Source organism: Haematobia irritans, chromosome 5 (genome assembly GCF_050003625.1).
Source record: "Haematobia irritans isolate KBUSLIRL chromosome 5, ASM5000362v1, whole genome shotgun sequence".
NCBI lineage: Eukaryota > Metazoa > Arthropoda > Insecta > Diptera > Muscidae > Haematobia > Haematobia irritans.
Genome location: NC_134401.1, coordinates 164,915,325 through 164,932,598, shown reverse-complemented (window position 1 = coordinate 164,932,598; position 17,274 = coordinate 164,915,325). Strand labels below are relative to the sequence as shown.

The window sequence follows — 17,274 nt, the reverse complement described above, 5'->3', positions numbered from 1 at the left end:
GCAGAGAAATTTTAAAAAAGTTCTATAACAAAGAAATTTTCTTTTCAATAACTCTATTGATCAAGTTCTTTTGTCCGTAAAGCTCTAATAATGGTAAATTGTCACAAACTTAAACAAAAATGTGCAAAAACAAACTTCACAAAATTTTGTATTGAAATTACATTTTGACAAAATTTTCTATAGAAATAAAATGTTGACAAAATTTTATATAGCAAAAAATTATAACAAATTTTCTTATAAAAAAGAAATATTAACAAAATTTCTTATAGCAAAGAAATTTTGAAAAAATTGTGTATAGAAATAAAATTTTGACAACATTTTCTATAGAAATAAAATTTTGACAAAATTTTCTATAGAAATAAAATTTTGACAAAATTGTCTATAGAAATAAAATTTTGACAAAACTTTCTATAGAAATAAAATTTTGACAAAATTTTCCATAGAAATAAAATTTTGACAAAATGTTCTATAGAAATAAAATGTTGACAAAATGTTCTATAGAAATAAAATGTTGACAAAATTGTCTATAGAAATAAAATTTTGACAAAATTTCCTATAAAAATAAATAAAATTTTGACAAAATTTTCTATAGAAATAAAATTTTGACAAAATTTTCTATAGAAATAAAATTTTGACAACATTTTTTTATAATAATAAAATTTTGACAAAATTTTCTATAGAAATAATGTGTTGACAAAATTTTCTATAGAAATAAAATTTTGACAAAATTTTCTATAGAAATAAAATTTTGACAAAATTTTCTATAGAAATAAAATTTTGACAAAATTTTCTATAGAAGTAAAATCTTGACAAAATTTTTTATAGAAATAAAATTTTGACAAAATTTTCTATAGAAATAAAATTTTGACAAAATTTTCTATAGAAATAAAATTTTGACAAAATTTTCTATAGAATAAAATTTTGACAAATTTTCTATAAAAATAAAATTTTGACAAAATTTTCTATAGAAATAAAATTTTCTATAGAAATAAAATTTTGACAAAATTTTGTATAGAAATAAAATTTTGACAATATTTTCTATAGCCAAAAAATTATGACAAAATTTTCTATAGAAATAAAATTTTCACAAAATTTTCTATAGAAATAAAATTTTGTCAAAATTTTCTATAGAAATAAAACTTTGACAAAATTGTCTATTGAAATAAAATTTTGACAAAATTTTCTATAGAAATAAAATTTTGACAAAATTTTCTATAGAAATAAAATTTTGACAAAATTTTCTATAGAAATAAAATTTTGACAAAATTTTCTATAGAAATAAAATTTTGACAAAATTTTCTATAGAAATAAGATTTTGACAAAATTTTCTATAGAAATAAAATTTTGACAAAATTTTCTATAGAAATAAAGTTTTGACAAAATTTTCTATAGAAATAAAATTTTGTATAGAAATAACATTTTGACAAAATTTTCTATAGAAATAAAATTTTCACAAAATGTTCTATAGAAATAAAATTTTGACAAAATTTTCTATAGAAATAAAATTTTGACAATATTTTCTATAGCAAAGAAATTTTCTATAGCCAAACAATTATGACAAATTTTCTATAAAAATAAAATTTTGACAAAATTTTCAATAGAAATAAAATTTTGACAAAATTTTTATAGAAATAAAATTTTGACAAAATTTTCCATAGAAATAAAATTTTGATAAAATTTTCTATAGAAAAAAATTTTGACAAAATTTTCTATAGAAAAAAAATTTGATAAAATTTTCTATAGGAAAAGATTCTGACAAAAATTTTCTATAGCAAATAAATTTTCACAAAATTTTCTATAGCCAAAAAATTATGACAAAATTTTCTATGGCAAAGAAATTTTGACAAAATTTCTTATAACAAAGAAATTTTGACAAAATTTTCTATGGCAAAGAAATTTTGTCAAAAGTTCTTTGTTATAAGATAAAAATAAAATTTTGAGACAATTTTCTATAGAAACAAAATTTTGGCAAAAATATTCTATAGAAATAAAATTTTGACAATATTATCCATAGAAAAGAAATTTTCACAAAATTTTTCTATAGCCAAAAAATAATGACAAATGTTTTTATAGAAATAAAATTTTGAGAAAATTTTCTATAGAAATAAAATTTTGACAAAATTTTCTATTGAAATAAAATTTTGACAAAATTTTCTATAGAAATAAAATTATGACAAAATTTTCTATAGAAATAAATTTTGACGAAATTTTCTATAGCCAAAAAATTATGACAAAATTTTTTATAGCAAACAAATGTTAACAAAATTTTCTATAGAAATAAAATTTTGACAAAATTTTCTATAGGAATAAAATTTTGACAAAATTTTCTATAGAAATAAAATTTTGACAAAAATTTCCCTGTAAATATCATTTTGACCAACATTTTCTGTAACAACGAAATTTTGACAAAATTTTCTATAGAAATAAAATGTTGACAAAATTTTCCATAGAAATAAAATTTTGACAAAATTTTCTATAGCAAAGAAATTTTGAGAAAATTTCTTATAACAAAGAAATGTAGATAAACATTTTTATAACAAAGAAATTTCGACAAAATTTTGAATAGCAAAGATAATTTGAAAAAAATAAAAAAATGTACAAAATCTATTCTATAATTTTTGTTCTCTCAAAATTTTCAAAATTGTTTTCATTATTAGTTTCTTTTTTTAATTTGTATAAATTTTTTGTTACCATTTTCAGATATTCTCTCACCCACCACGCCAAATGCCAGTTTGGGCGGCAACTCCAGCGATGGCAACAATGAGGGTAATGGTCTCATATCCGGTGGTCATGAACAGCTTAGCGCCAATGATAAACTTCTCTTATCATTGGAAAAACAACTGAATATTGAAATGAAAGTTAAGAATGGCGCTGAGAATATGATTCAATCACTGCAAAGTGGCCACTATGGACGTGATAAGAAACTGCTGGCCGAGGCTCAACAAATGCTGACAGATTCTAAGGCAAAAATAGAATTCCTACGTTTGCGTATACTCAAAGTCAAGCAAAATAAGGAACATGCCTATAAAATGTCCCAACAGGTGGCAGTGGCGAATGCCGATTCAGAAAATTGCTTTATACCAGGCGGTGCTGGTGGTATGATGCCACAGCGCCTGGAAACATCACTGGAGGAACGCATCGAAGAGTTGCGACATCGTTTACGCATCGAAGCGGCTGTGGTTGATGGAGCCAAAAATGTGATACGCATCTTAAGAAATAATAAAGTGCCGGATAAAAAGGCTTTATCGGAGGTAAGTGATTTGTTTTCTATTTTTATTTGTGAAATTAGCATAAGAGCTCTTGATTTCCAACATTGCATTCATATTTATGATTATTCAGTGGTGCGTTTAATGCTTCATTGAGTGAAATTATTTAAGTTGTTCAATTTACAATTATTTTGTAAGGTGACAAATCTTCTTGAAAATTAAAAAAAATCAATATATCCTTATTTTTGTTTCATAATTGTATATATCTCTTCTCACCGAAAATTGAGAGTGAGAAGTAATTTGACGTAATCCATTTGTTGAAACTGCATTGAGATGGTGTACTGTCAAAATATGTGGACATCTGTGTTTATAAATGAGTTCTTCCTACATCCCCATTCCCCAAAAGATTTTATTTTTACAAAAGAAATTTGTCTGTAATATACAACACATGAGTATGTAAAGCCTTACGGAGAAAAGAACTTGCCAGACAGACACACACACATACATATTGCTGTTAATACAACAATGTATGCAACTAAAGTATGTTAGACCACACTCCTCGGTTAGCCATGGTAGGCTGTCAAACAGTCAGTATGTCTGGTAATTCAAACAACTACAGCAAACTCAACAGTACTTGAGTTTATGGACCATAGATTGTGGTCCATGCAACAACAAACAAAAACAGAAAACATGCATCGTCATTTAAACATCAGAGGATTCCGCAGACAGACAAGGTGTTTATCACCACTCTCTTCTCTATTACTGAGTTTACTTTTGGATGGTTGAAGGGGGTGGGGTATTCCTTTCTTTTCATTATGATTTGAGGTTGTTGTTGTTTTTTCGTAGATGATTGACCCATATTTTCTCAAAGAGAATTTAGCCTTTCTTTACATGGTTTTTGGTTTTGTTTTTGCTTGGCTATTATGATCAGCCATTACATCCATCTGTGGAATTTGTTTATTTTTTTAGTCGTTATTTTATTGCCACTATTTGATTATTTGATCTAGTTTATAGTTGGTGGTTTAGAATATTTTTAGATTTTTATCTAAATTTTATGATTTGTATGTAATCAGCCCTGAGAGAGAGGGAGAGCGAAAGAGAGAAGGTGTGTGTGTATGATATGATATCAACGTTCTGCGAATAATTCAAATATATTTTGCATTGAGGTACCAACGCGCAGGTGAAAAAAGTAAGAATTCATCAGATGGCCAAAATAAAAAACAAACAAATTATATTTATGTCTAATAAATTTTCTTGAATTTGTAAAAAAAAATATTTATTTAATTGTGATATACAATTTTCTATACAGAAAAAAAAAAATCCATAGTTAAACTACCGCTAAATTTAACTTATTTTTTTGCAAACAGAAAAAATTGTGTGTAGTTAAATTTTATTATTTTTTTATGTTTTCGAATTTATCCACAGCTTAATTAAATTTTAATTTTTTAAGTATGTCTCAAACATTTTATGAACTAAACTAAAGTAGAAGAAACATTTCATACGATTCCTAAAAATAGTTTGTTACTATCAACTACTGTATGGTTAAAATGGTCATGATTTGGCGCCAATGATTTTCTTCTTTACTTTTAGTTAATTTTTTCTTCTATGAGAGGGTGTAATTTCGTGAAGTATAGTTAAAGAGTACAACATGACATTTAATTTCCCTTTGTGGAAATCTCAAAATGTTCCACATACACACAACAATTTGTTTTCTAATTCAATCACGAAATTCAATTAATTTTTTAATTGAAATGTCTTCAATCACATAAATTATAGTATCAATTAAAAAATTAATTGAAATTTAATTAAAAAATTAATTGATCCAATTAAAAAACTAATTGATACTATTAATTTTCGTGATTGATTTTTGTTTCAATTAAAAATATTGCTGAAGCAATTAAATTTTTAATTGAATATTTTTAAAACTCAATTATGACTTTAATTGGAAAATTTCCGTAAAATATTTTTTTCCTGTGTAGCTTTTCTATAAATCAAAGGAATGCGTTTTTTTAATATTCGTCATCTAAAGATCTATGGTAATGTTCTCTTATCGCTAAACCGAGCTCTGTTAATGTTCTATGACATAGTACTGTTAACTCCCATATGAAGCACTGTTAACTCCCATATGAAGCTCTCTTAAAGACACTTATATTCACGGTTGCCACTTGTGCCAAAAATAAACTACCAAAAACAAAATTAAAAAAATCAAAGTTTGAAGTTTTTATTCAAAATTTTGTGGTTAGTATGAAAAAGGTTGTTTCTTTGAAAGAAATGTTTTATTATTTTATTTTAGAAGATTATTTCATTTACTGCTTCTACAAAAAGGGCGAACTTACTCACAATGGACTTTGATAGTAGGACCGAAAATTAAAACTTTTAAAAATATTGAATTGATGTTGTTGAAATTTTATTTCTGTAGATTTTATGTTTTAATTTTATATCTATAGATAATTTTGTCAAAATTTTATTTTTACAGAGAATTTTGTCAAAATTTTATTTCCATAGACAAATTTGTCAAAATTTTATTTCTATAGAAAATTTTCTCAAAATTTTATATCTTTAGAATGTGTTGTCGAAATTTTTTTCTATGGAACATTTTGTCGACATTTTTTTTTCTATGGAACATTTTATTCCTATAGAAAATTTTAAAATTTATTCCTATAGAAAATTCAAAATGTTATTTCTATAGAAAATTTTGTCAAAATTTTATTTTCATGGAAAAATTTTGTCAAATTTTTACTTCTATAGAAAAATTTTGTCAAAATTTTATTTTGTCAAATTTTATTTCTATATAAAATTTTGTCAATTTATTTCCATAGAACATTTTGTCAAAATTTTATTTCTATAGAAAAATTTGTAAAAATATTATTTTTAATGAAAATTTTGTCAAAATTTTAGTTTTATGGAAAATTTTGTCAAAATCTTATTTCTATCGAAAATTTTGTCAAAATTTTATTTCTATAGAAAATTTTGTCAAAATTTTATTTCTATGGAAAATTTTGTCAAAATTTTATTTCTATGGAAAATTTTGTCAAAATTTTATTTCTATAGACAATTTTGTCAAAATTTTATTTCTATAGAAAATTTTGTCAACATTTTATTTCTATAGAAAAATTTGTCAAAATTTTAGTTCTATAAAAAATTTTGTAAAAATATTATTTCTATAGAAAAAATTGTAAAAATATAATTTTTATTAAAAATTTTGTCAACATTTTATCTCTATAGAAAATTTTGTCAACATTTCATTTCTATAGAAAATTTTGTCAAAATTTTATTTCTATAGAAAATTTTGTCAAAATTTTGTTTCTATAGAAAATTTTGTCAAAATTTTATTTCTATAGAAAATTTTGTCAAAATTTTATTTCTATAGAAAATTTTGTAAAAATTTTATTTCTATAGTAAACGTTGTAAAAATTTTAATTCTATAGTAAACGTTGTAAAAATTTTAATTCTATAGAAAATGTTGTCAAAATTTTATTTCTATGGAAAATTTTGTAAAAATATTTCTATAGAAAATTTGGTCAACATTTTATTTCTATAGAAAACGTTGTCAACATTTCATTTCTATAGTAAATTTTGTCAAAATTTTATTTCTATAGAAAATGTTGTCAAAATTTTATTTCTATAGAAAATTTTGTCAAAATTTTATTTCTATAGAAAATGTTGTCAAAATTTTATTTCTATAGAAAATGTCAAAATTTTATTTCTATAGAAAATGTCAAAATTTTATTTCTATAGAAAATTTTGTCAAAATTTTATTTCTATAGAAAATTGTGTCAAAATTTTATTTCTATAGAAAATTTTGTCAAAATTTTATTTCTATAGAAAATTTTGTCAAAATTTTATTTCTATAGAAAATTTTGTCAAAATTTTATTTCTATAGAAAATTTTGTCAAAATTTTATTTCTTTAGAAAATTTTGTCAAAATTTTATTTCTATAGAAAATTTTGTCAAAAATTTATTTCTATAGAAAATTTTGTCAAAATTTTATTTCTATAGAAAATTTTGTCAAAATTTTATTTCTATAGAAAATTTTGTCAAAATTTTATTTCTATAGAAAATTTTGTCAAAATTTTATTTCTATAGAAAATTTTGTCAAAATTTTATTTCTATAGAATATTTTGTCAAAATTTTATTTCTATAGAAAATTTTGTCAAAATTTTATTTCTATAGAAAATTTTGTCAAAATTTTATTTCTATAGAAAATTTTGTCAAAATTTTATTTCTATAGAAAATTTTGTCAAAATTTTATTTCTATAGAAAATTTTGTCAAAATTTTATTTCTATAGAAAATTTTGTTAAAATTTTAATTCTATAGAAAATTTTGTCAAAATTTTAGTTCTATAGAAAATTTTGTCAAAAGTTTATTTCTATAGAAAATTTTATCAACATTTTATTTCTATAAAAAATTTTTTCAAAATTTTATTTCTATAGCAAAACTTTGTCAAAATGTTATTCCTATATAAAAGTTTTATCTACATTTTTATTCATGAAGGAAGTACCTTTTAGTACAAAAGGAATATTTTGCAAAATCTACCAAAATATCAAGAATTCTACCAATCTGCCAAACAGTAGATAATCTACCAATTTTTTAACCGTGTTTATAACTATTTCTCCCATTCATGATTGCTTACAATAGTTCTTCTAGGTTTCTTTAAATTACATTTTAGTAAATCATAATCAAGTTCTCTTTATTCTTAGTGGCTTTCTCATTAACAGAGACGAAAAGTCTCTTAAGATTTCCCTTAAATTGGCAAACAAAGTCATATTTCACAATCTTCAGCAACCACCAAATGGGCCGATCATTAGTGAAAGAATTGTGAGCGAGGAGAAAATAATTTTCCGGTAGTAACAAATCGTACGATCCACATACACACTCACACATGCTACACACATGCTACACACTTGCATACATACATTGCAAAACATCATTGGGAAATTTGGTAAATTCTCTATAGGCAGATAGACACTCAAGCAGGCGATTGCTATTCAGCCGTAGAAAAATCTGTTGTTTATGGGTTCTTGGGATATTTAGATTTCTGTTGTGTATATTGGATGTTTTTTTTTGTTTTTGTTTTTTGGGAGAAACAAGCCCAAAAATTCAACACTTGTTTGTTTCTTCCGCCACCACAAACTCTCTGTGAAAATGGTAGAAGACCCCGAGTCCAAACTAAGGCGGACACTCACAAAAGATTTTTCAGTTGAACGAGAGACGTGGTATTGTTCAAAACGTTCAAAAAAACGCCAAATAAAAAAATCTTTTCGGATTTGGCAAATTATTTTTTTTTTTTTTACTTAAAGAAAATCTTTAATAGAGTTTTAATAAGAATTTTAATAAGAAAATGCTTCAATTTTAACCAACGAAAAAAGAAAATGTTAACAAAAAAATAACAAAAACGTTTGTGCCAATTTAGAAAAAAAAAATATGGAATCGAAAAACGAATGAAAAAAAAAATCATTGGATACCTGTGTGTATGTGTAGTGTGCGTGTATAGTGGCATTTGAATTAATTTGTTTAACAAAAAAATCATTAAGTCCAAAAATGAAGGCAACAACATTCCCATTGTTTAAATTATAAACAAATTAGAGCTATATATATATATAAAATATATATCCATTTATTGCATAATATAGGACATATATTTAACAGAAAATATGCAAAAACCTCAAGAGCTGCCAAAATGGATACTAGAATATGTCAGCTTTTTTCGTATAACTAATATGATCTAATAAATAATAATTAAAATTATTTAAAAAAAGTACTTTAAAAAATACCATGACAATTGTGACAATTTTAAATTTGTGATGTATATACATTTTAAGTGAATTTTGTACAAATGTTAAATTTAGAATAATTTTTTTCTTGTGTGTAAAAAACACTATTCGTGTTTTTTTTTGCTTGACCCCAAAAAACAGATTTTTATTTTACAAAATAAAACAAAAAAATATATATATTTATATTTACACAAAATTATAGATATATGTACAGATGCTGTGTATATAAATATATGGTGGGTCTTTTTATATCGCTTCATAAAAATACGCATACATATATTGTGCCATTGTGCCTTTTGTTAACTGTCACCTAAGGACTGTCCCCAAAAATTAAATTTGCTAAATATCATATCTAACAGATTATTAGTGAATCTCGAATTTTTGAACGGGAAAAGTGCCAAACATTTTATAAAAAAATAAAACGATTAAAATTGTTTTTTCTATGAAATTATAAAGTCGCGTTTTTCTTAGCTTTGTTGTAATCAGCGTTACCATTGAGTATTTCTAAAAAGTAGCACATAAAGTGCCACTTGGAATAAAAGGTGGCACAGTAATTTAAAAAAGTGGCAAACATATTATAAAAACCAACGATTTAAAGTAAATATAAATAATATAAATAATTTTATATAAATAATTTTTTCTATGAGATTAGAAAGTCGTGTTTTTCTCAAATCAGATCTAAATAAATCCAACGAACATTTTATCTCCATTTCATTGAAAATTCATCTTTAAGATTATCATAAAAGAACGCGTTTTCCCACTACAGTATTTTTTGTTGCATATTTTCAGGCGTTACAATTCCCCGCTTGATAACACCTTTGTTTGAGAAGCAAAACGTACTGAACGTTTTAGTAATGAATACATTTTATATTAAGACAACGATCGCATCCTTCGTTTTAAAGGGATCATTTGGTTACCACAGTTGGTAGAATTCTACCAAATTGGGAGATTTTTACTGTTTGGTAGAATTCTCTATGTTTAGGCAGATTTTGCGAAATAATCCTATCTAAATAATAGAATTTATTCTATAGAAATAATAATAAAAATAGAATTTTGACTAAAATTTTTCTATAGAAATACATTTTTGACCCACATTTTAAATAAAATTTTGACAAAATTTTCTATAGAAATAAAATTTTGACAAAATTTTCTATAGAAATAAAATTTTGACAAAATTTTCTATAGAAATAAAATTTTGACAAAATTTTCTATAGAAATCAAATTTTGACCAAAATTTTCTATAGAAATAAAATTTTGAGAAAATCCTCTATAGAAGTAACATTTTCAAATTTTCTTTTTATAGAAATAAAAGTTTGACCAAATTTTTCTACAGAAATAAAATTTTGTCACAATTTTCTATAGAACTAAAATTTTGACAGCATTTTCTATAGAAATGAAATTTTGACAAAATTTTCTATAGAAATAAAATTTTGACAACATTTTCTATAGAAATAAAATTTTGAACAAAATTTTCTATAAAAATAAAATTTTGAACAAAATTTTCTATAAAAATAAAATTTTGAACAAAATGTTCGTTAAAAATAAAATTATGACAAAATTTTCTATAGAAATAAAATTTTGACCAAAATTTTCGATAGAAATAAAATTTTGACAAAATTTTCTATAAAAATAAAATGTTGGCAAAATTTTCTAAAGAAATAAAATTTTGACAAAATTTTCATAGCACCAACATTCAGGTTCAGATGCCCTTAATGTCATGTTGCATCCACTGTCTGTAGATGTGGAGGCTGCGATTTCAGATATATTTTGAAAATAATGCCAAATGTTGGACGTTAAGTTCCATGTTGAAAAAAGGGTGAGAAAAGCCACAGTAACATTGTAGTCATACGAGAAGACAATGATGAGAAAGTTGAGTCTAAAATCTAGAATTATTCAATGACTACATAAGAGTGGCAATTGTAGAAAAAAAAATGTTGCGTTTTTGTGTGTATCAAGGGCGTTTCACCAACATTCAGTTACAGATGCTCTTAATGTCATGTTGCATCTACTGTCTGTAGGCTGTGATTTCAGATCTATTTTGAAAATAATACCAAATATGCTAATCGCTCTATCGCGATTCCCTGAGGAACAGAAATTTTAAAGAAGAATTCGGGAGAGAATATGTAAATTTCTACACAGATTTCTACAATTTAATGGTCATGTAACACAGGTGTCGTTTTAAATGATCGGGAACGAAGTGCGTTTGTACTTTGTATTTTCTATTCTTCTTGATCCTAAAGCGCCCGTAACGTATTGGGGTATAAAATTTCATAATTCAATATCCCCCATTAAAATTCAAAATTTAAAATAATCAAAATTTAAAATTTTTCAAATATTACTTAGAGTTAAGCATCTACGAAATTTACTGGGACAGTCCTTATTTTTTCGTTGGCCTACAAGAATCGTTTGGTCATGTGAAAATTTTTATTTCTATACGACATTATTTTCATTTAATTAATAATGTTGTTTTTTTTTTTGCGAATGTTATAAATTTTCACTTTTATTTCAATTCTTTGGACACATTCGCACACAATCGTCACATATAAATGAGAACACTTTCGTTCATATATATAAGAGAGAAATTTACATATTTTTATCCATTCACATTTGTGTTGTTATTTGGTATTTACGTAGTTTAAATATTTGGTTTTATTTTATTATTATCTGAATATTCTATTTCGATGGGTCTTTAAATGGGAAAACACCTTGAATTGATGGTGCTACTATAGAGTCCAAAAGCGTTGTATAGTTTTTAATTGTCCGTCCATCATTTTGTTTGTTGGTCTTTATTTAGTTTTTTTGTTTTTTTATTTGCAAAACTATGGCATTTCGAAAAAAAGACAAAACGCGTCAATAGAATAGGTGGTGGTTCAATTTCCCATTTTGATGGACATGTGAAAATAATATTTTCTTTAGACATTTTTTCTAGTCTTGTCTTATGGCGAATAGTGACCATAAAGTGTATTTGTATTATTGGCACATTTGTATCCATATTGGAATATGGATTTTTTGAGGGACATGTTTGCAATAGTTGAACATTATTCAAATTATACCCTATTGGGATTTTACGTCATCAGAAAAATCAATATACTAATGTCTTTATGGAAACAGGTGGTCCCTTCAAAATATTTTTTTCAAATATTCATGTGTTTAGCATTCGGGACATTGATGGAATATGCAAAAATATCAACAATCACTGTACTGGTAGTATTTTAGGGGAGCGTAAAAATAGTTTGCGTATGATTAATATTTGAATTTGAAGATTAATGTTTTTAGTCGGGTTTCCGAGATAAATTGCATGTCTCAGATATTGATGCGAAATTCACACTACACTCAAAAATTGTATTCGAATTCCAAATTGTTGACCTTCCCTTAAGGACTTTGGTATTGATTTCGAGTCAAATAGGCAGCTTTTTATATAAAAATAGAGAAATTTTTATTTAAAACTCCAAATTTCAAATTTCCAAATAACGGATACTTCAAAGCAAAACAAAAAAAAAAAACATTTTCTTAATTACAAAACTTTTACGTCGAAAAAAAATGTTGAGACGATTTTCTATAGAAATAAAACTTTGAGAAATTTTTACATAGAAATAAAATTTTGAGAAATTTTTCTATAGAAATAATATTTTGAAAAATTTTTCTATAGAAATAAAATGTTCTATAGAAATAAAATTTTGAGAAAATGTTAAAAAAAATTTATATAGAAATAAAATTTTGAGAAAGTTTTCTATAGAAATGAAATTTTGAGAAAAAAAAAATTTGTAAAAATAAAAATAGATATAAATTTTTGAGAATTTTTTTTTATAGAAATAAAATTTTGACAAAATTTTTATATAGAAATAAAATTCTGATAAAATTTTTCTATAGAAATAAAATTTTGAAAAAATTTTCTATCCCAATAAAATTTTGAGAAAATTTTATATAGAAATAAAATTTTGACAAAGTTTTCTACAGAAATAAAATTGTGACAAAAATTTTTCTATAGAAATAAAACTTTGAGGAAATTTTCTATAGAATTAAAATTTTGAGAAAATTTTCTATAAAAATAAAATTTTGAGAACAATTTCTATAGAAATAACATTTCATATAGAAATAAAATTTTGAGAAAATTTTCTACAGAAATAAAATTTTGAAAAAAATTTCCACAGATATCAAATTTTGAGAAAATTTTATATAGAAATACAATTTGGGAAAATTTTCTATAGATATAAAATGTTGAGAAAATTTTCTATAGATATAAAATGTTGACAATTTTTTTTTATAGAAATAACATTTTGACAAATTTTTCTATAGAAATAAAATTTTGACAAAATTTTCTATAGAATTAAAATTTTGAGAAAATTTTCTATAGAATTAAAATTTTGCGAAAATTTATATATAGAAATAAAAATTTTGAGAAAATTTTACATAGAAATAAAATTTTGAGAAAATTTTATAAAGAAATAAAAATTTTGAAAAAACTTTGCATAGCAATAAAATTTTGAGAACTGTATTTTCTATAAAAATAAAATTTTGAGGAAATTTCCTATAGAAATAAAATTTTGAGAAAATTTTTCTAGAGAAATAAAATTTTGAGGAAATTTTATATAGAAACAAAATTTGGGAAAATTTTATATAGAAATAAAATTTGGGAAAATTTTGTATAGAAATAAAATTTTGAGAAAATTTTATATAGATATAAAAATTTTGAAAAAAATAGAAATAAAATTCTGATAAAATTTTTCTATAGAAATAAAATTTTGAAAAAATTTTCTATCCCAATAAAATTTTGAGAAAATTTTATATAGAAATAAAATTTTGACAAAGTTTTCTACAGAAATAAAATTGTGACAAAAATTTTTCTATAGAAATAAAACTTTGAGGAAATTTTCTATAGAATTAAAATTTTGAGAAAATTTTCTATAAAAATAAAATTTTGAGAACAATTTCTATAGAAATAACATTTCATATAGAAATAAAATTTTGAGAAAATTTTCTACAGAAATAAAATTTTGAAAAAAATTTCCACAGATATCAAATTTTGAGAAAATTTTATATAGAAATACAATTTGGGAAAATTTTCTATAGATATAAAATGTTGAGAAAATTTTCTATAGATATAAAATGTTGACAATTTTTTTTTATAGAAATAACATTTTGACAAATTTTTCTATAGAAATAAAATTTTGACAAAATTTTCTATAGAATTAAAATTTTGAGAAAATTTTCTATAGAATTAAAATTTTGCGAAAATTTATATATAGAAATAAAAATTTTGAGAAAATTTTACATAGAAATAAAATTTTGAGAAAATTTTATAAAGAAATAAAAATTTTGAAAAAACTTTGCATAGCAATAAAATTTTGAGAACTGTATTTTCTATAAAAATAAAATTTTGAGGAAATTTCCTATAGAAATAAAATTTTGAGAAAATTTTTCTAGAGAAATAAAATTTTGAGGAAATTTTATATAGAAACAAAATTTGGGAAAATTTTATATAGAAATAAAATTTGGGAAAATTTTGTATAGAAATAAAATTTTGAGAAAATTTTATATAGATATAAAAATTTTGAAAAAACTTTGCATAGAAATAAAATTTTGAGAACATTTTCTATAGAAATAATTTTATTATAATTGTATTTTCTATAAAAACAAAATTTTGAGGAAATTTCCTATAGAAATAAAATTTTGAGAAAATTTTCTATAGAAATAAAATTTTGAGAAAATTTTATATAGAAATAAAATTTTGAGAAAATTTTATATAGAAATAAAATTTTGAGAAAACTTTACATACAAATAAAAATTTGAAAACATTTTCTATAGAAATAATTTTATTATAATTTTATTTTCTATAAAAACAAAATTTTGAGGAAATTTCCTATAGAAATAAAATTTTGAGAAAATTTTCTATAGAAATAAAATTTTGAGAAAATTTTATATAGAAATAAAATTTTGAGAAAACTTTACATACAAATAAAAATTTGAAAACATTTTCTATAGAAATAATTTTATTATAATTTTATTTTCTATAAAAATAAAATTTTGAAAAATGTTTCTGTAGAAATAAAATTTTGACAAAATATTCTATAGAAATAAAATTTTGACAAAATTTTATATAGAAATAAAATTTGACAAAATTTTCTATAGAAATAAAATTTTGACAAAATTTTATATAGGAATAAAATTTTGACAAAATTTTCTATAGAAATAAAATTTTCACAAAATTTTCTTTAGAAATAAAATTTTGAGAACATTTTCTATACAATTAAAATTTTGAGAAAATTTTCTGTAGAATTAAAACTTGAGAAAAATTTCTATAGAAATAAAATTTTGACAAAATTTTATATAGAAATAAAATTTTGACAAAATTTCCTATAGAAATAAAATGTTGACAAAATTTTCTATAGAAATAAAATTTTGACAAAATTTTCTATAGAAGTAAAATGTTGACAAAATTTTCTATAGAAATAAAATGTTGACAAAATTTTCTATAGAAATAAAATTGTGACAAAAATTTCTATAGAAATAAAATTTTGACAAAATTTTCTATAGAAATAAAATTTTGACAAAATTTTCTATAGAAATAAAATTTTGACAAAATTTTATATAGAAATAAAATTTTGACAAAATTTTCTATAGGAATAAAATTTTGACAAAATTTTCTATAGAAGTACAACTTTGACAAATATTTCTATAGAGATAAAATTTTGAGAAAAATTTCTATAGAAATAAAATTTTGACAAAATTTTCTATAGAAATGAAATTTTGAGAAAATTGTCTATAGAAAACATTTTTGGTTGATTATTTTTGGCACGAGTGGCAACCGTGATTACATACAGAGGTTCGTGGGTTCAATCCCAATTTCAAAATTGAAAAAAAAGAATAGATTTGATTTAAAATGAAGTTTCCATATTGTATTCCATACACTTGTGCGTATGATTGATCTTTTCGGGAAAATTAATGAAAGCAAGTATACGTCACCATGGGTGTGGGTATATATTTAAGAATTTAAATTGAAAAAAATTAGCATTGGAAATCGTCGATACATATATAATTTCTATAGAAAATGTAGCCGAAATGTTTGTTTTTTTCGAAACGTTTGTTTTCGTAGATAATTATGACACACGTTCCTGTGTAGCAAATGCTAGCTCGTGTATGGCAGTTAAAAATTTACGTTTTTCTACATTTATTCCAAATTCCTTTGCTACGTTTTTATACCCACCACCATAGAATGGTGACGGGGGTATAATAAGTTTGTCATTCCGTTTGTAACACATCGAAATATCGATTTCCGACTATATAAAGTATATATATTCTCGATCAGGGAGAAATTCTAAGACGATATAACGATGTCCGTCTGTCTGTCTGTCTGTCTGTATGTTGTAATCACGCTACAGTCTTCAATAATAAAGCAATCGTGCTGAAATGTTGCACAAACTCGTCTTTTGTCTGCAGGCAGGCCAAGTTCGAAGATGGGCTATATCGGTCCAGGTTTTGATATAGTCCCCATATAAACCGACCTCCCGATTTGGGGTCTTGGGCCAAAAATGGTGAGTATCGGTCCAGGTTTTGGTATAGCTCCCATATACACCTATCTCCCGATTTTACTTCTTGGGCTTATAGAAACCGCAGTTCTTATTAAATTTACCTGAAATTGGAAATCTAGAGGTATTGTAGGACCACAAATACGTGTGCCAAAAATTGTGAGTATCGGTCCATATTTTGGTATAACCCCCATATAGACCGATCTCCCGATTTTACTTCTTGGGCTTATAGAAACCGCAGTTTTTATTCAATTTAGAGGTATTGTAGGACCACAAATACGTGTGCCAAAAATTGTGAGTATCGGTCCATGTTTTGGTATGGTCCCCATATAAAAAGACCTCCCGATTTGGGGTCTTGGGCTTATAGAAACCGTAGTTTTTTATCTAATTTGTCTGAAATTGGAAATCTAGAGGTATTTTAGGACCATAAAGAGGTTTGCCGAAAATGGTGAGTATCGGTCCATATTTTGGTATAGCCCCCATATAGACCGATTTCCCGATTTTACTTCTTGGGCTTCTAGAATCCGAAGTTTTCATCCTATTTGCCTGAAATTGGAAATCTAGAGGTATTTTCGGGTCATAAAGAGGTGTGCCGAAAACGGTGAGTATCGGTCCATATTTTAGTATAGCCCCCATAAGAACGATCTCCCGATTTAACTCCTTGGGTTTCTAGAAACCGTAGTTTTTATCTGATTTGCCTGAAATTGTAAATATTCTGGTATTTTAGGCTCACAAAAACGTGTATCGGATTAAGTTTTTATCGGTCC

The 17,274-nt window shown here is 23.7% G+C and overlaps 1 protein-coding gene across 14 annotated transcripts in view; it reads left to right on the top strand.

Annotated features, from left to right (window-relative positions):
- Positions 1–17,274, top strand: part of Pkn (serine/threonine-protein kinase N) — a 209,851-nt gene that overhangs the window by 149,714 nt on the left and 42,863 nt on the right. For all 14 annotated transcript variants that reach the window (XM_075311991.1, XM_075311992.1, XM_075311993.1 and 11 more), the window contains one exon: positions 2,701–3,251. In XM_075311991.1, coding sequence (XP_075168106.1) covers positions 2,701–3,251 — 551 coding nt within the window. The remainder of the gene's footprint in view (positions 1–2,700; positions 3,252–17,274) is intronic.